Raw genomic sequence first — 23,855 nt, 5'->3', positions numbered from 1 at the left:
ACGGAAGAGTCACAGGATGCACGATGAACAAGGAGAAACGCAGGGGTGTGAACGGGAGACTCGGCTGGAAGAAGAGAGAGAGAGAGAGAGAGAGAGAGAGAGAGGGAGAAGAGAGAATGACGAGGGTGGCGGAAGGGATGAATGTGGCGAGAGGAGGACGTGAGGTGATAGAGGAGCAGAAAGTAGAGGAGAAGGAGGAGAAGCCGGAGGAAGAGGAGGAGGAGAAGGAGGAGGAGGAGGAGGAGGAGGAGGAGGAGGAGGAAGAGGAGGAGGAGGAGGAGGCGAAGAGAAGGAGGAGGAGATGGTAGGGGTGGGGGTGGGGGCAGGGGGAGGGAGAGGAAATGGGCCGAACGAGAGCATGAACGGAGAGCGAGAGAGCGAAGTCCCAAGAGCATCCCCGTATCGCGAAGGAACAGGGACCCCGGCGGCGTGGTGGCAGGGCCGGCGACGGGGGTTGGCGGAGGGAGACGCGTTCGCGGGGGTGGGTTTCGTACGGCCAAGGCAGTGGAGTCAGTCGCGGACAGTCGCCTCGACGCTTCCACCTCTCTCAGTTGCTCCTCGGTTTCCGCACTCTGCGGACAGGCAGGTTAGTGAATCCAATTCTCGTTCATTCACCAGCGCGTCCTCGCTCTCTCTCTCTCTCTCTCTCTCTCTCCGTCGCCCACCCCTTCGACTCTGCCGTTACTCTCTCTCTCTCTCTCTCTCTCTCTCTCTCTCTCTCTCTCTCCCCCTCTCTCTCTTCCTCTCTCAGCCTTGCACACCACCGCTGCAGCACACTACCGCGTTTACACTCGCATTTCACGTGTCACCACCGCCGGCGAGCGCGATTTTTCTCTCGCTTTCCGGCCGACGAGATCGGGCTGCGTACAGGCCGAGCTGGTATACGAGGTACGTATCAGGGGTAGTCTCGCACGGCCAGGTCGTGGGCTGAACTGCCGTTCAGACGAGGCAACGCGAAGCTCCGGACCGTCGCTGTCCGAATGTCATAGCTGATGTCATAGCGTTACGCGCCGCGCGCGCGCTCGTCGCTGATTGATGAAAATTAGACGTATGTTCTCGCCGTCGACTCGTCGTGACGCACAACCTGTTATGCCACCGTTGCGGAGGAGACGATATGATGATGACGTCGGGGGAAGGGACCGGGATTCTGAACTGGCTCGGAGGAATGTAATTGTGTCTAATGAGACTGTCGGAATTAGAGCGGGAGAATTAGAGCAGAGGCGTAATCTGCGGGACGCGAAACGTGTCGAGCGAAGGAACGAGCAGCGCGCGCGATGGCTACGGTTTCTTCTTTTTCTCTTCCTCCCGACGGACTGGCGAACTTACCGATTACGCCGATTATCCGGGAGATCGAGAGATCCTGATACTTGAGACTGCTCGCTGACCGATAACGGAAAACGACGCGCGATTTCGTGCGCGATCGTTCCAGAAAACAGTTGGCGAGAGAGCGAAGGTGTTTCTCGAAGGTGAATCGTTGTCGCGATTGCTGTTGCCGACGAATGCACCGCGAATAAGCCCGAAATCGAGATGAAACTCCGCGCGGTTTTAATGGAGATGTAACAGTATGATCGGAGGCCGTCAACGCGGATTAAACGATAAAAGCTACGCGGGCGGAAAGTATCCCGCGGATGAAAATCGCAAATCGCCGGAGAGGATCGCGTCGCGCCGACGAAGCCGTCGTGTCGACGAGTTTCGACACACATTCTCTAAAGTTCACAACCCGCTCGCTAATCCGCGGCCCAGTCGGCCTGTCAAGAGTAACCTTGAACGGGAATGGAACATTTCACGATTACATTAACACAGGCGACGATTACTACGCTCACACGTGAATGGCCATAAAATTCTCGCCGTCCCATTCTCGACGCTCGCGAAAGTAGGTCAGTCGCCGAAATTGGGAGCCGTCGATCGGCGAAAAAACGTCGGGCGCATTTTTCAACGAACGCGCGGCCCACGCGCGATGATCCGCGCGGAAATCGCACAGTCGCGCGCGCGCGCGCGCGTGCGAGAGAAAGAGATAGAAGGAGAAATAGAAAGAGAAAGAGTTTTATTTCACGCGCCGTTGCTGAAGCAAGCCGCGGCTTCGACGACGGCAGCAACGGCAGCTCCGACGACGAGAACTACGCCCGACAAATCGACTGTCGCGAGACGGACTTGGCCTGCATTCTTATTCGCTCGCGAGAAGAAAAGCTCGTGGAAAAGCTCGTAGGCCACGCGAGACGCATCCGATCCGGTCGGGCTCCGTCACGAGCCGCGAGCCTCCGATGAGTTTTGCATCCCTAATTACGTGCTTCGCCCCCGCCGTCCGCCGCTGTCAGCCATTAATCACGGCTCAACTTCGCTAAGCACGCGCTGACACGCAGCCTCGATGTAATGAATAAACACGAGCTAATGATAACTTCGTAATGCATTAGCGCGATGCCGAACGTCGGCGGCATATTTGCGAAGCGCGTGTCAGCCGCGCGACAAATCTCGCGACAAGCCTGCGCGAGTCGTCATCTAAATGGAGCATTTCGAGGGCCCGCGCGGAATTCGCGCTGCGAGCGACGGGAGAACGGGCGTAGATATATATAAGTCTTTCTGGGATAATAAAAGATAATTCGCGTCACGCGTCGGCCGCAAACGGCTGCGGTGCTGACGGCGGCACCGACCAAGTGTGTTGCGTAATAATATGCTGCCAATAGCACGCTGCCGCGCAGTCTCGTGTGTGTGTGTGCGTGTGTGTGCGCGCGCGATATTGGTAATTTAACACGTTATAATTATCTGCGCTCTACTGGCGGCTCGGTAACATGACTTTACCTCGAATTCTCGCTACATTTGGCGACTGATGAAAGGAATGATCGGATATCGCCGCATATCTCTCGTATTAGCGAGATCCTGACGAGTGCTCGGTTTGCAAAAATCGCGTCCGTTTGTCTCCGCGGGGGATAAGAAATTCTCACGCATACACAGCGCCTCGATGGGACTTTATTAACTTATTAATTATAATGCGCACGAAATACGCGCGAGACGAAATGTACTCGCGAGAGATGCACCCGTTGACGTTGAGAGCAGCGAGAGAATGAAAACGCTCCGAACGGCGAAAGCAGAGGCGGAAATTGTGTTTAATATGAAAAGATCGCGGTGTGTACGAGCACTCGTGTAATTCTCGCCGCGCACTCTCGCACGTTTGCAAGCAACAAATAATCCGGGCTTGTTGCTTGTACCTGTCGGATTCGGATCTCACTTGTTGCAACCTTTCCGTCTCGACGAGTTAGCGTGAAAAGAGCTTTCAAGAGAGATCGCGTCATTTCTCGCCTTCTTTCCCGCCCCTGGCAAGGCGGCTTGGCGTTTCTTTTTTTCCCTTGCCATTTCGCCGTCGAGGTTCGAATGATTTATGAAGCTGCGGGATAGATAATTTCTGCAGGGTCGCGCGGCGCGCAACGACGAGACGAGAGCGAGCACGACGCGCTCGGAACAGATGAAGAAGGTATCATTGCAGTGCTTTGCGCAACAAGGATCCCCCCGGTCCTTAAATTGGACGGCCCAGGCGATTCTTATTGTCCCCGTCGATTATACCCTCGCTGACAATAAGAACCGTGCCCGATGGTTTTCGCTCGAGCCAATCCCGAGCGAAATAAATTTGACTCGCCGGACGTAAACGAGAGAGTCCGTACTATCTCGCTGAAGGTCATCGAGGTCAACAATGCGATGAAAGGCATCCGAGCGGGAAGAAGAAATCATTTCGTCCGTAATTCGAGCGAGACGTCGGCAAATTCGATTTCACGCGCGCGTAATACGCGACGAATGTTATTCGGGGCACTGCGAGAGTTTCGCGGGAGCGGAATATTTTTCCGTGTACACTGATGACAGACACGCGCGATGCAAATATTACAAAAATGCAGCGCGCAATGGTCGGACGATGAAAATGTTGACCGCAGGGATCTATTTTCGCTTAACGGGGAAAAATACTCCGGCAATTAAAGCCCACGCGTATCTGCGCGCCGCGTCAATTCAAAAATTCCCCGCAACATTCAGCGACAGCGGGAAACGATGGCGAAAACCGATACGAACTCTTTCTTCCCGGCGGGGTACTCACGGAATAACAGGAGGAACTAATCGAGCACGAAGGAGAGCAAAGTCGAGGAGAGTCTCGAGAAATGGCGGCGGCAACGATTCTTAATTAATCCGCGATGTCACGTGTGTTTGCGGTCCCTCGCCCATGGCAATTTAATTACTCGACCCACCGGCGACATCAATCTCGGCTTTTTCGTCCGGAGAAAGAACTGTTACGCCCCCCCCCCCTCCCCCATTCGAGTAATCTTGTAGATTGCCACTCGCTACTACTCGCTCGGATCGCGTCGTCAAAGAACTGTTAATCGCGCTTCTTCCTCGCACATGTTGCGTGGGGTTATTAATCTTGCGCGCACGCGCGCGCGGGCGTCGTTATCACGTCGATTTTTCGTCCCACCCGAATGAAAAATCGGTCGCGAATATAGAATCTACCGCGCAGAAATATAAAAACGCGACAGCCCCCGCCCCCGAGCCGGCTCGAGAGGCGTGCTCGGCTTGTATGTCTGCGTGTATCGTTGCGCGATGTGTGATGGTGCGCGCGGAAACACGGGGGCGTGCGGCCGAGATTTACGATCGAATCGTATATTCACGGCGTTTACCGTTATCTCTTTTATATTGACGCGCTGTTTAGCACATTCATCATCCCGCGCGGGGCCGCCGCTGTCAGGTCGTACAAGTATTTTTTTATTGCGCGACGGTGTGCAGACATGGCGGCCGCGCGGTCGCGCGGATGAAAACCGGGCATCATAAAGTGTCGAGCTCCCCTGTCGCGCCGTCCGCGCACATCCGCTTTAATCTCTTCAGACTTGACGAGAGGATCCCCGTCTAATCACGCGCGGAATTCTACTCGCCGCACCTCGTATACCTGTCGTTCACGAAACACGCGCGTACGCGGAGCACGTTCGCAACGAACTCGTTCTCCGTCGCGGGTAATTTGAAAATCGCGAGCGCTCGCCGAGACACTTCGAGTCGTAACTCGTCTCGGGGCTTATTAAAGCGCGGCTGATTAAAAATGCGACGTCTTCCCGTCGGGCAGTTTTAACGATGTATACCGCGAGACTACGCTAGACTACGATGAAGGGATTACACAGAATTACCGTTTATAGTTTGTCTGCTGCTGCCGGGAAACTGCGTGAATCCCCGCAAAAATGCGAAAAATGTCAAAGTCGAGCGCGCCGCTTTTGTCATCTTTCCGCTCGCTAATCCGGGAAATCGATGATTTAATCATAGGAAAAAAGGACGAAAGAAAAATAGAAACCGTCTGATATCCTTGCCTTCGGCTCGGCGGATTATTCGTTTGACTGTTTTTCTTTCCTCTTCTCCTCTCAATTAATGATACTCCGCGCGCTATTGAACATCTGAGGAACGTCTGTTTGCACATGTGAAATAGAAATATCTTGTGACTTCTCGAGTGAGTAATACACCTTTGTGTAACACGTCGAACATTTCCTGCCGTTTCAAAGTGGATTTCTCTCGCTCTCATCCCCATGGTAATGCGCGAAAACAACAATTTCGAGATTCCGAATTTCTTCGGACGCGAATCGATCGATAGACTGCTGCGTTTTTATTATTCCCTCTGACCCAGATATCGCTGTTGCAAAATCGTTGCTCAATATTTGCTGTTTTTCCTACACCGTCAACATTTGCTTTGTAATATTGCGAAAACGCTGTTCTTTTGTCGCAGCTTTTAGTTGTGTACACTATGTGCGCACAGTATAAAGAATCGTAAAACAAAGAAAACAAGTCGCATCTACTGTATATTTCGAGTAATCGGGATTCGTAGGCATAAATGTTTTGTGATCGAACACGGCTGCAAATCGTTGACTGGGGATTCGTCAAGTGCTAAATAAAACTCGCGCGATCGATTGAGTTGAAAGAATAAATAATTCGACGAATTCATCTTTCGATGAGATTGAAGTAAAGAACGATTTTCATTATACACCCGAAAGCCATTCATCATCGCCAACCTCTGTCGCTTATTTGCAACTGATGGGCTGCAGAAATATTAACTGTATGACAGTACGTACATATGTATGCATGTACTCGTATATACAAACAAGCAGAAAAATGTTGATTTCATCTGCGAGATTTTGAAATGGGTTGTTGTGTAATAATTTCTAACCTAGAAATAACCATATAAAAGTGTCTCAAAATCTTCCCGGGAACGGATTCAAGTTTATATCAAAATAGATTACCACCTGTGATATTTGAAAATTCTCTTTTCCAAACACGAACTCTAGAAATGAAACAAAAACATTGTGGAAATTCCCGCGTTACTAAAAAACAAAAAAGAATCAGTATATTTCCATTGAAACGAATAGGAGGGAATCCTATTTCGATACAATTTTATTCCACTGTAATTCTTACTAAATTCAATGGAACATAAAAGATAAATCCTGTTGCGTAATATGACACATTCTTGTGTTGCAAAATTCACAAGATACATTTAAAAGCTGGAAAAGATCTTCGGAGAAACGCGGCGCGTTGCAGAGAAATTCCACATTGGTATTCTCCACTTAGAAATATTACTTTGAAATATTACACTCGCGATATGAATCACTTGGTAAGAGCAGAGCTTCCCCGAGCAGAGTCCATAATTTTTTCCTGAGAAATTGGACCGGATTTCAATTAGATCACGGACGACTCTCTATGTGGGTAGCGGTCAACTTACTGGCGCAAACGGAACGAATGCTGGATACTGTAAATTGCGAACGGAGGGTATGTGTGTCACGTTTGCGACGAACGGCGAGTGTCATTGTAGCAACAAGGAGAACAAGACAGATTGCGTTTAACGCTCGACAGAGGGGAACAAATAGCCGCGAGTCCGTCGCGCATGGCTTACGAAATAATGCTGCTTGACTTTAGGCTCGCGTCCGCAGCCCGACGATAGAGCTACCTTCGAATTGTCGATGGGGCTAACTTGCCTTATGCGCAACTTCGGTATATATACCGCCGCGAACTCTAAAGCTAACAGATTGCCAGCTGAATGGCAAATATCTTTTACAAGCGCGGCTGCGAACTCCGCATCGCTATATCGACGATTAGTTTCTGACGGCGGCAGCGGCGACGATAAATGCGCCAACTCAAACGGCAATAATTTCAGCTGTACGTAATTTTCCCTCTTGAGTTCCCGCAGTACTGCCAATTACTGTACATTGAAGTAACTCAACGGCAAAATCAAATAAAAGTATCTCGACGAATGGTCGGTTAAAAATCAACCGATGATAATAAATATTATTATCGTGTAATATCGTTGCTGTTGTAATTTTTGAGTTCTCTACACTTGCATCGCTACGCTCAAATTACTTATTTTATACTCCATTTATGATCCATAATCAAATTACTGCAACTCCGGTGTAAAAAAGTTGCAGCGTGCATCGCGCTTTGCATCTATTTGCAATATTTTCGCTTGCATATTCATTTTTTTATTAATCACAGCTATTTTATTTCACACGGCGAGCGCTCGCGATTTCAATGAACAATTCGGTCAAACCGTTTGTACGTGCGATCAAGTGCACGGAAACAGGAGATGCGTTTGCCTGGCCTTGTACAACAACATTGAGATGACAACGTCATCTGAGATATAACTATCGTTTCTTATTGTTTCATACACGCCATCGCGCGAGCATATTCTATCCTCCACTTCTCGATTAAATACATCGTGAATAAGCGGCAAACATGTAATATGCATTCTAGTTCAATGTTTCGCGTTCCTAGAGATTTCAGTATAAACAGCTTGATTTAACATTTCCACGAGTCGCGAGGGATCATTCATTATGGAACGATTAAAATGATAAAAGCATTTTATAAAGCATATGTGTCAATCAAATAAAGCATGAAACATTAATCAAATATAATTTATAAGTCTCTCATATCCTGTGTAATGTTTTCATCATTTAAAATAAAAACATAAATATCATCATTTTGTTGATATTTTCACCGCTTGTCTCTTTTAAAATTCAGATTCAACGTAATGTTTAGCGACGCAAATATATTTAACGCACGGTACGACTTTATATTCGACGAGAAGAGAAGAGAAACGGATAAAACTAATTGCAAAGTCGCTTATTTACTACACTGTTTGCAGAAATGATAGAAAAAGCAAGCTTGGAAGAATAACCTGCATATATAAAACAGTAGAGAGAAGCCTTTTTCAGAGAGAGAGAGAGAGAGAGAGAGAGAGAGACTCTCCCTTTTGAGAGGAATTCGAGTAGAAGGCGGAAAAGTTCCGCTCGTCGGAATATATCGTCGCTTCATTTTCTCCGAGTGGCTTCTGCTAGTTCCGATAAAGTTCGAACGGTCATTTCGGACAGTAATTGCCGCGGTCTGTTGACCAAAGACGGTTCGAACCGAGCAAATCGCCCGAATGAAGGATCGATCGCCTAGGATAAGTGAAAAGCGCCGCAATATTCCCGCCCTTGTCGCGCGCCCTCGTCAAGACGTCAGCCAATTCCCGTTCACGCGGAATGAGAGTCGACGAGCGAGTCGACGCCTGCGAGTCTATCGCGAAATATCTATTCGTGTAACGCGGAGTACCGAAAGAAGGAAATCCTCTCGCGGTTTCTTCCGTCGGTCGGCCTCGATTGATCCACGCCGTGAATCGCAGAATCCGACCTCTCAATTATTCGATAGAAGCAGAATAAATACAAACGCAAGAGAGAGAGAGAGAGAGAGAGAGAGAGAGAGAGAGAGAAAGGGAGAGATATCATCGCTCGGCTACCGCACAGGCAGTATGAGAGTGAGCTTAGTTGTGGGCAACGAGAAAAAATCCAACGCTAAAGTCGAGGGGGTTATTCGTTAAATAGAAAAGAGCGAGGGACGCGTTGTGCAAAATTCGAGGAAAATCACGGTCGAGCCGGGTAATGTGTTTCCGCGACGAACAAGCGCGAATCCGCGGTAATCGGCGGACTTGTTTCTTCTGGCGACCTAATTTTCAAGCGAACGTACGGCATAACGTATCCAGCTGTCGTCGACAAATAAGACCGAGAATATCGCGCGAGCGGGCGGATTTACAGCGGGTACACTTCAATTATGCACGTGGCCCGCGCGATCCCGAGATATATTTGTACACGCCACATCAGGCGTACGGAAATGCGAAATGCGTCAAAGCGGCTTACGTTACCCCGGGAAATGCCGGGGCTTTTCCGGCGTTTCCTGCATTTTTACATTCACGGCAACGTCACCTTTCACGAGCAGCGGCACGCGTTTCTGCTTTATAAATGTAATTTACACGCGAGCCGGCATGAAACGAGTTCTAAATTGTTTCCGAGGGGGCGTGCACCCCTCCTGCCCCCTCTCCCTCCCTCCCTCCCTCCCTACGCCTCTGCGAACCTCTCGGGCCTGACACTCGTGAATTATTGTGTAACAATTCGAAAAGAGAAAAAAAGAAGGAAAAGCGATTTGCCCCTTACGCGACACGCCGCTCACAGTTCGCTGGGATATTCCGCTATTTCAATGGAGCCACGTGACACTTGAACAAGCCGACACGGAATTGAGAGGATTCACGGGAAAGTCCCTATAAAGAGATCCCGCGCGCGTACTTCACGTACTTCACGTAATAAGAAAAAAGAAACGCCTGTCGTCAAAGGACACCAACAAGATATCATCATCCGAGAGATGAGATTTACAGCTCCGGCTCGTGGAAACGGAATGTCGCTCGGCCTGATTTACTTGTTTATGCGCGCGCGCGACTCCGCCACTTCCGTAAATCACCGCGGGATTGCAAAAAGTGCAAAAAGGATAGCGGCCCGTTCTATCACTCGACGAATCGATTATCCTGGAGGTGCGCCTTCTCGCCTCTCGTGTCTCCTCGGGATAATCGTCCTCAAGATAATCGACTTTCTCGACGAGTTCGCCGCGTCTCATCGCGCGGCATCATATCGCCGCGAGAGAAAAATAAGATGAGAGGAATCGCGTCCTTCTCTCTCTCTTCGCGGCCGACCGATTCCTGCCGTGAATCCTCAACAGCGCCGCGATGAGCGCGCGCGCGAGCTGAGCTTTCGAGCGGATCGACATGTGTAACGGTGCAAGTGCATAGCTTGAATATGCATGGAGCATCCCTTCCCCCCCCCCCGCCTTCGCCCCTTCCCGGCACATGTGGCTCCTTCGGAATATATTTGCCGGCGAGAGCACATGTTGCTCTCTCGGCCTCGGCGAGCAGCCGCACGGCGCTTCAATAATAAATCACGCTATCGAGCGCACGTCGCGGTCTGTCATTCGGAAACTCGATCATTTCCTCGCGCGGAGGTTCGCGCCGGGCAAAGTGACTTTTCGCCGGATGATCGCAAATACAAACGCCGATGCGAGAGCGTTTGTCTTCCGAGAGTGCTCACCCGGCGGGATTCCTCGCGAATTTTCACATATACACATATTTCACATGTTTCTTAACATATACGCGCACACATGTGCGTAAATAGTTTTCACAGTTCAGGCGGAATCGTGAGGGTGTCAGTGCGCGAAGGAAATCTCGCGCGAAAGAGACTGCGCCAAAATTTGTTCGAACGCGCGTGCAGCTGATTCGTTAATCTCATCCCCCTCACACGAAGGCACGATCCGACGTAATTATTAGATCTACAGAGTCCACGGAGAGATTTGCGGTCGGATAAATCCCCGCTGGATCCGCCGTAACGCGATTATCACGCGATAATGGAATCAGTCATTCAGCCTTACTCTCTCGGCAATCGCAATTACGATAAAAATTCGCGTGCGGCCGCATTTAGTGACGCGAGCGAACGCGTAATACATTCGCCGACAATAAAAGCACGTGTCGCTCTCTATCGGGGATCTATTAAATCCCGGTAAAATCCAATGGCGACTACGCGGTACGCGGCGCGATCGACGAGGGATCATCGATGACGAGGAGGTGAGATCCGTGCGCGCTATGAATGTAAATGCGGGACAATGCGGGACGCAATATCCGCAAAAGTACAATAACATTCAGTGGCCCGTCGCGTAATTCCATTGCATTTCAATGGCGGCGCACGTGTACACGACCGCGCGACACGTGAATCATCGAATATGCGCAACGGGAGAGGGAGCGAGAGGACAGAGAAAAAGAGAGAGAGAGAGAGAGAGAGAGAGAGAGAGAGAGAGAGAGAGAGAGAGAGAGAGATAACAGGAAGAAAAACGAGATCTCGTTGTAACACGCCTCCTGCGATGCGACTTACGCGCGAGATCAATCGCGCGGTCTGAATCGTCGGCGACGATTCGTCGGGTCGTCATCGTCGCGGTGCGGCCGGCTGAATCTCCGAAACCGAACGCAGCGCACATAAAATCAGTCTGTCGCGCGACTCCCGACTCAAATTACAATTTAAATAGCTCCCTATAAATCTCACTCGACGTATCCTCCTCTCGACCGATCCGCCCGGATACTTTAATGCACGATAATCCGTAAAGCGCCACGCACGCCTACACGCTTGCGTATAACAATGATTTATTACGAAAGATTATTCCTCTCTATGGAGAATCAATGAAGCGGACCCCGCTTCCTTCCTCCAACTCTTCTTTTCAAAGATTTAGCTGAAAATATAGTCTCCCGCCGCGGCTCGATACACGTCTCGCTTCCGCTCTCATATTTCGATGAAATCGCGTGACAAAAGTCAGTTGTGCGCGTAACAATGATTTATCGCGAAGGAGTATTCTTCCTAGGAAACGAATCAAGAACGTTCTCCATTTATATTCCGCTCCCAGGAACCGAGGCGAAAATACGCTCTTCTACTTTCAACTCGATGCACCTTCCGCTCGCTCTTATTTTCCGGTAAAAGCGCGTGACAAAAATCGAACTAACGTGAGCGAAGGTGAGGAGAAGCCTTTGAGCTTCGTGCTCGGAAAGGTGGATTACTCGCGAAGCTCTCGCATGAGCCTTCTCTCTCAAAGGGATATCGTGGCCGATGTTTCACGGGTTATTCGTGATACAATGACGAGAGGGCGGAGGGGAGGGGGAGCGAAAGTGGAGATTACCATCATCCCTATTCCGCGAATAATGAGAGCTTTATGGCACGACGCTTCATTCCGAAGCTCTGCGCTTCAGCGCTGCCGGAACAATGCGAGCTGCGAGCGTGGCGGCGCGCCGTTTCCGTTTGCACTTTTCATCGCGGCGCTGAACACACGTTCCCGAACACTGGACTCTCCCGAATGCACCCTACGAGTGGCCGATCGAACGAATCAACGAACCGCGTGTTTTGATTGAAATGCCGTGGAGCGCATATCGCAGAGCTAATTGTTTCTAATGGGATTTCGTGCTACTGCCCACACACCGAAGCGTGCATCATTCAATATCCACGCGCGCGCGCACGCGCGCGTGTGCCGAAACTATCGCATCGATTTGCCAAAGCGATTACACTCACTGTTGCAGTTTGGCGGATTAGTTTGCAGTTTACCTCTGTTACAATAGCGCGCGCGCGCGCGCGACGTGTTTCTATCATAATTATAATCATATAATACTGGCTTATATCCGGGAAAAGAGTTCGTGGGGATTTTTGCGAAGAACTCGAAACTTCGATACTTTTGTACTCGGGCATAACTTTAGCCAATATTTTGACAATAGTTTTCTCAATGATAGGAAGTCATGCAAAACAAAAATAAAAGAAAAATAAAGGTACGCCTATGCACTGAGAGAAAAGTATATGATATTTGGAATTATAATGATATAGTAACTAAATTATAGTCCGAAATAACATAGTTATAGTAAGTATTACCATAATATCGGTAATAATTACGATGTAGACATAGTATAACCAACTATATAATATTTTTTACTAAGAATTATAGTAAGTTAAACTAAAATTATTGTATGGATACAAATATAAAATGGTAGATAAAGTAACTCTTTTATATAGTCAATATTATCAGAAGAATATTTGCGAAATGATGACAGATGTAACTATATGAATATTAAATCTCACTATATTTGTGAATGAGAAATTACTATATATGTGGTAAAAGTAACTAAATAATTATTTAAGACAATCATTGACTATATATTTGTGTTTATTTTACTATATTTTGCAGGTTCCACGAACTATAAAAATATGGTTAATGCCAAAATGAACTATAAAATATAGTGAGATTATAGTTAATTCAAATATTTTTCTGTCAGTGTGGGATTATCGGCTTTGAGTTTCTTGCTTTGAGAATCTCTATTCGTAGGGAGAAATCTAATCGTGTAATTTCTAGATTATTTTTAACGAGCTATCGCGAATATGTGTTAGAAATCTCCCGCGACCACTGCTAAAAAATTATTTTATCAGACGAGCTGTTGAAAATGTATATATGTGTGTGTGTATGTTTGACGTTAATTACATAATATTTCTTTTTTATATTTACTTCATATATCTAATTCGAAACAACAGCCCTGATATCGTCCGTGACTCGCGACGCAAGAATTTAATTTCCAATACCGCGAGAAAAATGTTGGCGATTTTATGGGATTACCGGCAGTCGAGCAATCACACGTGTGCTGCGGCGTGAGTATCGCGGCGGAGAAAAACGAACGAAAAGAAGGCGAGCCTTCGCGTTTCAACGTCCGAGTTCCGCGAACGAATATCGCTCATTCCCGCAAGAATTGTTTGAACGAAAATCGAGCAATGTATCGTGACGCCGCAAACGCTCGAGGAAGGAAGGAAGGATCGGCGCGCCGCCTGTCGAAGGATTTGTCCGTTTCTTCTCTCGTCCCAAACCCTATCGACATTCTTCGCGGGATATCGCGAAATCACCGGCACTTTGCTCAAAACGAGCGCCTGCGAATGATGTCTCACATCGGCCTCCGCAACGGTAGAAAACTTCGGAAATTCCAGCCGAGGTAGAACCGAAGCTCGAAGCTCGGGCCACTAATTCGATTCGTCGATGTCGTCCGGGAAACGGAAACGACCTGCTGCGGTCTCAATCCGATTTACATTCCGCCAATTCGACCGAGTAACGGATTTTCGAGGACGGGCGGATACAATTAAAGTGTTCGAGAGAGAGTGCTCCTCGAGAGCCGGCTGTTGCACTCAACACGCGCGATGCTTAATTAATGCGGGTTACGATGCGGCGCAAACAGCTTGTTGCTCCGCGCAATTAGCCTGCGCGTTCCCGACAAAAGCGCTCGATGTTGCAGCTGAACTTGACGCGCATTATAAGGAACCGACGTGACGCGAAAACGCGGGAATAAATCGCGATGGAACAATCGAGGAAGAGAGAGAAAGAGAAAAGGAGAGGGCCAGAGAGCCCGAGAGAGAGAGAGAGAGAGAGAGAGATTTTTCTGCCGTGATATTAAATTATAATAAACTGCATCGCCTTCGCGAAATAAGATAACATCAGAATAATGCAAAATGTATCGTCGAAAAAGCGTTCGGCGTCTCAAATCACCGCGCGACTGGAGGCAAGTTCCTCAAAATAGCGTCGCAAGAATGGCGTCTCAAGCAGTTTGTCATTCGAAAGCAATCTTTGTATTGCGCGAGAGATACTCTGAACTTTCGCATTTCTACGCTCGGATTACGCGAATTGATCGAAAGGACAATTTCATCGAGTGCGCTAGATTCTGCAGCCGCCTCGCAAAGGTTGCTTCGCAAAGGTCTCAGAAGATTGTTCAAAGAAGCCTCGGGGTGGCCGTGTGCATCCGCGGAGTGCACGGATTCCATTCTTATCTTACCAGATCGCGTATATATCAGTCGTATATCGCCAAGTGCTGAGATTTTCCATTTGTTGGCGATACACTCGCTTGATTTCGTCGCCGGCAGCGTCGGCCGAGGCGGGGCGGGCGAGTTTGCGAGTCGTAAAGCTCGCTTCGGCAACTCACGCAGTCTAGCAATATTTTACGTCGCCCGGTTTTATTGTTACTTACGCATGCACGTCAAGCGAATTGTCAAGTGCCTCGCCGAGTTCTCACGCGGCTCTCGGAAACTCGAGGGCCCGTTAGCTTAGAGAGACGTGCAATCAAGTTTAGGATACATTCCGCGGATAAAAGCCTTACGAGCGAACATTTCCACGCGGCTGAATTTTACGAGAGAAATTTCCCATCTCGCGACTTCTTCTCGATCTCCTAAAATTGTCTTCACCCGTCCAAAATAACGTCGCACTTTTTCCGGGTTTCCTCAATCAAGGGTGGAATTACATGCGGAGCAGGCCGTTTTCAGGACTATTTTTACGGAATTTTTTTAACAAAAACGGTAGGACCAGTGCACTTGAAATTTTCACAGTGTATTCATCAATGTTCAAAGTATAAAATAAATTTGTTACTATCTATATGAAAAGTACACATAAAACTTTAAACGCGTTTACCTGGAAACACCATTTTCTTAAACTGTCGACACAATTGCGCAAAAACTACTCAACCGAATAACTTGAAATTTTTACACAATATACAGTAGACATGTAGTTTTCGCCCCTACCTTGAACATAGTTATATTTTATTTTATTCATTTTTTAAAGACAATGGCAATAATAGCAACCGTATATTTTAAAAATCTTTCTCAGTTTTTGGTTTCAGAGTAGTGAGAGAGGCCCGGAATTATGTCGACAGCAAACATAGAGCTCGCAAACGGATGACTGCATTTTTATCTATAATTACAAATTGGATCGGTCCTTGCGATTCAATAAAATTTATTTTATACTTTAATGAACATTAATGAATACACTGTAAAAATTTCAAGTCCATGGACCTTACCGTTTCTGTTAAAAAAAAAATTCGGAAAAATAGCCTTGAAAATGGCCTTCTTCATGTAATTCTCTCCTTAAGATTACGCCTCTGAATTCGCCCGTATTTCACGACGAATTTCACATCTGCTCGCTCGCGCGGTTCTCAGCGAAATCAGGTCGTCGAGAATTGTTCTCCTGTGAGACCGAATCGTCAAAGTAGATCTAACGATTAATATTCAGCGACAAAATTTAACGATTAACATTATGAAAGGCTTGTCCGCGTAGTTCAGAAATAGTTTCCTCGCGGGTATACGAGACGCGGTCTCTCATCTCTGGCTTCGTCAGTTTTCGCCGCGCGACTGATCTCGTTGTGGTTTCAGAAAATGCGCACCGCGGCCGTGTGTATCGCCTTCGTCGTGACATGCACGAGCGGATCGTTTGTCGCGGCTATACGGTACATGGATCCGATGTCCCCGCAGCCGGGAAATAACGGCGACATCGGCGACAAACGGATGGATCTGATGGAGCCGTCGTGCGACGAGCTGCGCGCCATGTGGAGGTACACGAAGAGGCAGAGCAGAGCCGTGGCCAAGAGTAACGCATACCCGCTGTATCCTGATTCACGATTATTAAATATATGGCCGAAACATCCCGATCGTACCAAAGCTGGCACGATATATCGAGGTGAGTCTATCGCGTTTGCGAGCGTCCGAACACCTAAGACGTGAATGAAGCCTCGCGAAATTTTCTAGCGACGTCTCGCGTTTATCGCGCACTAAGAGGACACGATATTTCCTTTTAACGTAAAATCGCAGCAACAGAATCGAGTGCGAGAAACCGGTTTATTTCATTTTATATATCTTCTGTTTCTCTCTTGTGCGTCTTTCTGTATTCTTCTACTATGTCTTTAGTAAATCTCAAATCGGTCTTCAGCTTGACGTGAAATTCTCGTCAGATTTCTTCGTGCTGGCACACTCGACAGAGTCGACTCGCGTTATGATTTTACGTCACCGTCGTCGACAGTAGTAAAGAAGCGAATCCTTTCATCGCGACTACACCAGGAAAAATGTATTGTTGCGTGAACCAAAATTTTGTTGCAACAACAAAATAATTTGGTTAAAATATGCCCAACAAAACTGTTTCTGCAACAAAGCAGTTCCTGCAAACAAATATCTTGTTTGATTACGGTTCGTTCGTATGACGTAATACTTTTGTTATAGCAACCAAAAATGCTTTAACTAAATAAATTTTGTTAAAAATACTATAATTTTTCTTAATATATAAAATCTAAATTTTAGTGCACAGAAGGACAAAATAGTATCCATTGGGTATTATTTTAGTTTATGTAAAATAATATTTCGTTATTATGTAATTTTTATGGATGAAATTACTAAAATGCTTAATTTTTATATATAAAGTCTAAGAACAAAATCATTTGGTTCGGAGAACAGAGTTTAGTTGAGACAACTAAATATATTTTGTTATATGAAACAAGATATTTGGTTGCTATTAAAAAATGCTTCAACAGCTAAACAGTTTTGTTAGAGATACGAAATTTTTTTTCCTTAGTGTAGTGTAACCTTTCGGCCGGGTGAAAAAGACGTCGACGCGGCGCGGCGCGAATCATGGAAGAAACGCATGCGTTTCATCGATTTCGCGGATCGAGTCAGCGCATACGTCAGCCCACGAGCTTGCCCGGCTACATGCAGCTTGCCGCGTGGAAGCCGCGTGCAAGCTGCGTGCAGGCTGCAACAGCATCTCGCAAATACGCGACGCACATGTGGGTCAAGCACATCGCTTTACCGCTATACGCGCCGACACTTACGCTAACGAGTATACATAATTCGGGCTAATTATCGTAGAGCATGCCAGACTGGCGAACGCTTTGAAGCTCGGTAGCGTTGCAAGCACGAATCAGCTGCTTTGTCCGCGTCTCAATTTCATCGATCGCCGAAGCGCACGCATTTCATAAATGATGCACGGATTGCTCAACACCCCCTTCACCGCTGTCCAGCGAGAGCCAAGAGGTCCCTTAATTACCGTAGAGTTAAATCCTTCGTAGGGATTCCACGGTATTCACGCGCGATATGATTTCATCTCACCGCTCGAACGAGGACGAGGTCGCGTCGCGGGCTCCCTTTTCGACCGATTCGTTTTGTAATCTGCGCCACGGCGACGTGCTATCATCGCTTAATAAGCTTTATATTATATATAAAGCTTTTATATTATATATAAGCGTTACTATTTATCGACTATTTAACAACGTGCGGGGACTCGTGAAACCTTTCGCGTTTGCTTACGCGACAGCCCAGAAAGGGAGCCCAGAAAGAGAGAAGCCGAGTCTCTCTCTCTTTCTCTCTCTCTCTCTCTCTCTCTCTGTTTCTTTTTTCTTTATTAAACTACGATTACAGTTAAACTCGCCGTCGCTGAAGCGAAATTAGTTCGTTATTTATGTTCGTACTTTACGTGTACACAGCGTACAACACCGTTAACACGGTAAATTTATCCGCAAGTGCTTTCGAACTTTTCATTTCTCGCAAAACAAAACCTGTTCGCCCGCCTGCTCACTCGCGATCGCGTAAGAATCGCTGTGATCAAACAATGCGATTTAATGTTAACGACTATTTACCGGGTCAATCAATTTGTAGAAACATCAAAGTCGAAGGACAAATCTCGTTGTACCTTTTTCTCTCATTTATACTTGACATTCGCAAAGAACGACTTCAGCGGTATTATTTATCTGAAGACGAAGACAAGCAAGACGATTCAAGCGTTCCGTTATACTAAATTTAATCCTGCTAAATAGAATCGTCGCGAGACAGTCACTCGGAGGAACGATTGCACGCAAAAGTCTCGGAAGCTTTCCAGCGGATTTCACTTCAAATCGTCACGATCTTCAAAGGCGAAAGTATCGATAATTGTGTCGAGCCACGCTCTCGATCAGCTCGGCGTTGGGATATATCAATGACATCGGCTGATTTACGTACAGGCAGAAGGCTGAATGACCGCGAGGTCGTACGGCCAGCTGATTTAGCGCGGCGGTGGGGGACAAGTCCTCGTAACATGTTTACATCATGCGGACTTGCCCCCACGCTGTCAGCTGTGACAGGTCGACCACGTGGTGGTGGCTTACGATGCTGGTATGCAGCGCGCAGTGTTCGCTAATGCCGAAAGTTTAGGATCTCGTGACGAAAAATTGAGCTGTACAATACGTATCGCAAACATATCGTTTGTCTAACAAAAGTTTCGAATATCTTGTATCTAGCAGGATTCCATTTACGGCCGGAAATTTTGGTTGTTTTAGGCACCTTAGGCAGCTTCGCGGAAACAAAAGTAGCTTGTGCGATAGAAAGAAAGAAAGAGTCGAATACTTCAAGTAAGATGTATTAAAGAAATTTTGAGGAAATGCATCGTACTGATATCTCGTCGATGCAAGATATCCCGCGTCTTTTCCTTCTCGCTGACGACGATGGATTACGAAGCCAACGCGGGCTCGATCGTATCCGTCAGCCTTCAATGTCAACGTCGAACCGACGCGAAGATGACGCGAGAGAGGCGAGCGTTACCGCGAAAAATTTTCAGAAATCTCTCCTCGGCTTTCCTGTTACATCTTTATATCTTACACTTCCCTTTCCTTGAATCCTCGATTTGAGTGACGTCAAGCTCTCGTGTTTAAAGAGACGCGCGCGTTCTCGCATTTTCATTAAATTCTCCGCATTCTCCGAAGTATCTCTTTATATATTTAATACCGCAAAAACTGCTTTACACGGACCCTCCTTTACGCGAAGGGAGGAAAGAGTACTCTTCTACGTAATTGTAACGTATGATAAGGTATCACAAAGTATCTCATTTACGAGAGAGATCGTCATCGGGAGAAAAATGGGTGAAAGCTGAGTAGGATGTTAATTATTCGCAGGGAAGTATCCCGGGCAACCCCGCAGCCGGTCGGCCGGGGGTGCGCCCATTTACGGGAAGATGGTGCACAAGGCCCCGGCAGGGAGCAGACTGCGGAACGGGATGCGACAGCGTGCGAGGAACTTGGAGGACATGAGGCTTTTCGGGACCGTGAATCGTTACATACCGTCGAACAGGCATCAGCACGTCACCAGCTTCCGCGTCGGCGGTGGCGTCTCGTCCCCGAGGGTTCCTCAGGCTGGCAGTTTCGAAGCGCTCAAGAACCTCGTCCAGGCCGAAAGAGCGCGCGAGCTGCGGGTTGGTTCTCCACTTCTGTTTCAGTTCTCTCAGCTTGTCTTGCAAAGGACTCTCGATTGTTGCGTTTAAGCAGCTTAAACATAAATTGAGACACGATTCATTTGCTGAATTCGTTAACGAAGACAGTAGTAGAAGGGAGCAGTTGGGAAGATTTGGGAAAGAGGATCTTCTTTGCAAGAGAATATCGGAGAAATCGAAATATTTTCTCAAGCGAAGAGAATATTTTTTTCTTAAATCATTACACATATATGTACGTGAATTTATAAATTTCCAAGCGCTTTTTGGATTTTTTACATGGCACATACAAAGTGACGTGGAATTTTATCGCGAACTCGAGGAGTCATTTTTCGAAAGAAAAAATTAAAAATTACGCGATAGATTGTAACAATGAACTAAATAATATAACTGAATAATAACTAAAATATTGATAGTGCAATAATTAATGAAAGACAATGCAAGTCGCTAATTACACAGATCGGTGTTTATTAATGCAGCGCAAAAGTTCGCTACATTGTTAACTTATAAACACTGACTAATCTTTTAACCCGTCGTACTTTGTACGATATTGACTGAAAAAGTTTCGCGCTGCGCTGGACGTACTGCGAAACAAGAAGCGGAAGGGAAGATTCAGCGATATTGCATTTTCTTCTGTATGAGTTGTGTGCGACGCAAACATCTGTTGTTGTGTCTGTGTCACTATTAAAGTAATCCTGACGGGGCGTAATCTTTGTCGACTATATCCTTCTTATACTTCGCGATACTTAATACGTATGCAAAGAGATTGTTTGAACGGAACGTGTGTGCTTCAGGAGCAGCACATCGAGGAAATAGTAGCGGAAGCTGCTTTGAAGGAGAGAGCAAGAGAGGAAGAGGAGCAAGAAGCCAACATACAACAATCGCGAGGACAGTACTCCAATCCATTGCCACCCCTGCAAATACCGAAGGAATATTACGATTACAACAATCGACGTTACATGTCGAATGTACCTAACAACGGTCAAGCTTGGTCGGTAAGTCGTCCCCGTTGCTAAAAAGATATTACAAGGGGGGGAATTACATGCGAAAGGCCGTTTCAAGGCTAATTCCACGAATTTTTTTAACAGAAACGGTAAGATCAATGGACTTGAAATTTTCACAGTGCATTTATTAGTGTTCAAAGTATAAAATAAATTTTATTGAATCACAAGAACCCCGATTCAATTTGTAATTACAGATAAAAATGCAGTCATTTTGTTTGCGAGCTCTGTTTACTGTCGACATAATTCCGAGCCTCTCACTACTCTAAAATCAAAAAATGAGAAAGATTTTTAAAATATACGATTGCCATTATAACCCTGGAGGCGGTGGAGCCAAGTTTGGAAAAATAATGACTGTACAAAGAAAAGTATCGAAAATAAAACTTTTTCCAACTTGTAAAATCATGTTCAAAAAATAAATAAAATAAAATATAATTGCGTCCGAGGTAGGGGCACGAAAACTACATGTCTATAAACTACTGTATATCGTGTAAAAATTTCAAGTTATTCGGTTCAGTAGTTTTTGCGTAATCGTCAGTTAAAGAAGATGGTGTTTCCAGGTAAACGTGTTTGAAGTTTTATGCATACTTTCCACATAGATAGTAACAAATTTATTTTATACTTTGAACATTAATGAATACACTGTGAAGAGATCTCAAGTCCATTGATCCTACCGTTTCTGTTAAAAAAATTCGTAAAAATAGCCTTGAAAACGCCTGTTCCGTACTGAGAGAAAAGTATATGATATTTGGAACTATAATGATATAGTAACTAAATTATAGTTCTAAATATCATATTTATAGTAAGTATTACCATATTATCGGTAATAATTACGATATAAACATAGTACAACCAACTATATAATATTTTTTACTAAGAATTATAGTAAGTTAAACTAAAATTATTGTATGGATACAAATATAAAATGGTAGGTAAAGTAACTCTTTTATATAGTCAATATTACCAGAAGAATATTTGCGAAATGATGACAGATGTAACTATATGAATATTAAATCTCGCTATATTTGTGAATGAGAAATTACCATATATGTGGTAAAAGTAACTAAACAATTATTTAAGACAATCATTGACTATATATTTGTGTTTATTCTACTATATTTTGCAGATTCCACGAACTGTAAAAATATAGTTGACGCCAAAATGAACTATAAAGTATAGTGAGATTATAGTTAATTCAACCATATTTTTTCTATCAGTGCGCATGTAATTCCCGCCTTAACGTTCGCATAGAATGAGCGGAAACGAACGCCGACAGAGAGAAGGCGAGGAGAAGAAACGAAAATTGTAACGATTCGTTACGATTCTTCAGTAACGACGATGATAACGAGTTACTTTTCAAACGAAACTTTCCCAACTCCGCACACATGACAGAACTTCCGTGATAGGAGAGGAGGGGAGGGGCAATTAGAAGGGGAAATAATATTCTATATCTCCCTTCATTTGATTATATCGGAATGATTTTTTCTTTAAACGAACCAATGGTGAATTATTTCCACGTATCTAATGTGAGAACTTCAGTCTATGTTTTTTTCACAGAGGAACTGGCTCCACGGGCAGTATTTGGGACGTTAGTATGCTGCGAATTGTTACAAGGAAACGGTATCAATCCGAAAACTGCCGCATGCATACTAGAGTTTGTGACCGCTCCGCACGATGGACGCAACTGCGGCCCTCGGCAAAATTACGACTGCGAGAACGAGCAGACTCACTTCGAGGATCACACGCGTCTCGACGATCTAAGGCTCCCTATGCAAACTTTTAAGTCTTTGTGTCGACAATGTAAGTGCAGTTAGACAAATGCATTTTAACCTAATATCTGCCAGTATCGCGGGAATTTCGTAGACTCGCAAGCGGCGCGACTTCTCTCACTCTTGTCGCTTCACTGAAAATCTCCAAACGATGCGAGAGGAGGTAAACATCTCGAGAGACAGAGACAATTCAAGTGGCACATGTTGGATTAAAAGCGTGAAAAAAAACGCCTCCCTCTCAGAATGTATTCGAGCACCGCCCGCGTATCTTTAATGTGAGTAGGATTCAACGGGCACGGGATGAACATTGATTTGCACATTTTCGGGTCGATTCGATGGAAGATGTGCGTGTATCTTGTCGTACGACGCGACGCTTCGTACCTTTGGACAGACCGACCGATTCACTCTTCCGTGGATTTCAACAACTTTTCGCGTTTGACACTTGTAAAACATCGCGCATGACGAGGAAAGAGAGCATAAAGTCAGGATAGATTTCCTACGTGCGCGCGCGACAACTGTTTGGTCGCGGGAAAGCTCGGTAAAAGCACATCCCCCAAACTTCGCTCTATCATTTTCGCGACAGTTTAACAGAAACTCGACGAAATTGCAAAATCTTGACGAAAACTACAAGTATAAAAATGCGACTTTAAAGAACGCGGAACGCGACAAAATCGCGGTCACTCGAAAAATCTCAATGCGTCGAGGCCCCTTTAGCCGGAAAATCTCATTCGAATGGATTTAACTGCGCGGACAAATGGAACGTACGTCGGATTATATCTCGATCGAAAAAGAAAAAAAAAAGAGTTCTTCATCCCTTCTCATTAAGAGAGCCGCTGCAACCTGTTGGAAATAATGAATTGGATTTCAAGAGTCGTTGCCGGCGGGGAATGTCGTCGGCAGCCGAACGTTTCGCGAATGATCTCAGAGCATAAACGCGATTCAACGCGCAATTGTACAGACCGAGTCGCATATCACAATTTCCATGTGCGGAACGTTAGTTCCGCTTGGAAGTCGCTATCGGTCGCCTGATGCTGCGTCGGGTGCGAACTGCGCATAATAACTCGATTATCGTGCTCAAGTCGATGTGAGCGCAATTTCACGCGCGTTTACTTTTACTTATTGTCGTTATTCACATTGCCGATGCGATGACATTTCAATATCACTTCTGTATTCTGAAATTTAAATTTGACAA

The 23,855-nt window shown here is 46.1% G+C and overlaps 1 protein-coding gene across 2 annotated transcripts in view; it reads left to right on the top strand.

The window, feature by feature from the left end:
- Positions 1-330: 330 nt before the first annotated feature.
- The window catches only part of LOC105187121 (uncharacterized), a 24,667-nt gene continuing 1,142 nt past the window's right edge, over positions 331-23,855 (top strand). The window contains exons 1-5 of one of the 2 annotated variants that reach the window (XM_011147732.3): positions 331-586; positions 16,047-16,350; positions 19,583-19,878; positions 20,688-20,888; positions 22,452-23,855. The exon at positions 22,452-23,855 is cut by the window's right edge and continues 1,142 nt beyond it. In XM_011147732.3, the coding sequence (XP_011146034.2) occupies positions 359-586; positions 16,047-16,350; positions 19,583-19,878; positions 20,688-20,888; positions 22,452-22,487 (1,065 nt within the window). In that variant the 5' untranslated portion in view covers positions 331-358 and the 3' untranslated portion in view covers positions 22,488-23,855. Of the gene's footprint in view, positions 587-865; positions 889-16,046; positions 16,351-19,582; positions 19,879-20,687; positions 20,889-22,451 lie in introns of those variants that run through there. The other variant, XM_025300737.1, reaches the window with a different exon arrangement.

The sequence above is a fragment of the Harpegnathos saltator genome, unplaced genomic scaffold (assembly GCF_003227715.2).
Source record: "Harpegnathos saltator strain DR-91 unplaced genomic scaffold, Hsal_v8.6 scaffold381, whole genome shotgun sequence".
In the NCBI taxonomy this organism is placed as follows: domain Eukaryota; kingdom Metazoa; phylum Arthropoda; class Insecta; order Hymenoptera; family Formicidae; genus Harpegnathos; species Harpegnathos saltator.
Note: the sequence above shows the minus strand (reverse complement) of the source record. Positions and strands in the feature narration are given on the sequence as shown.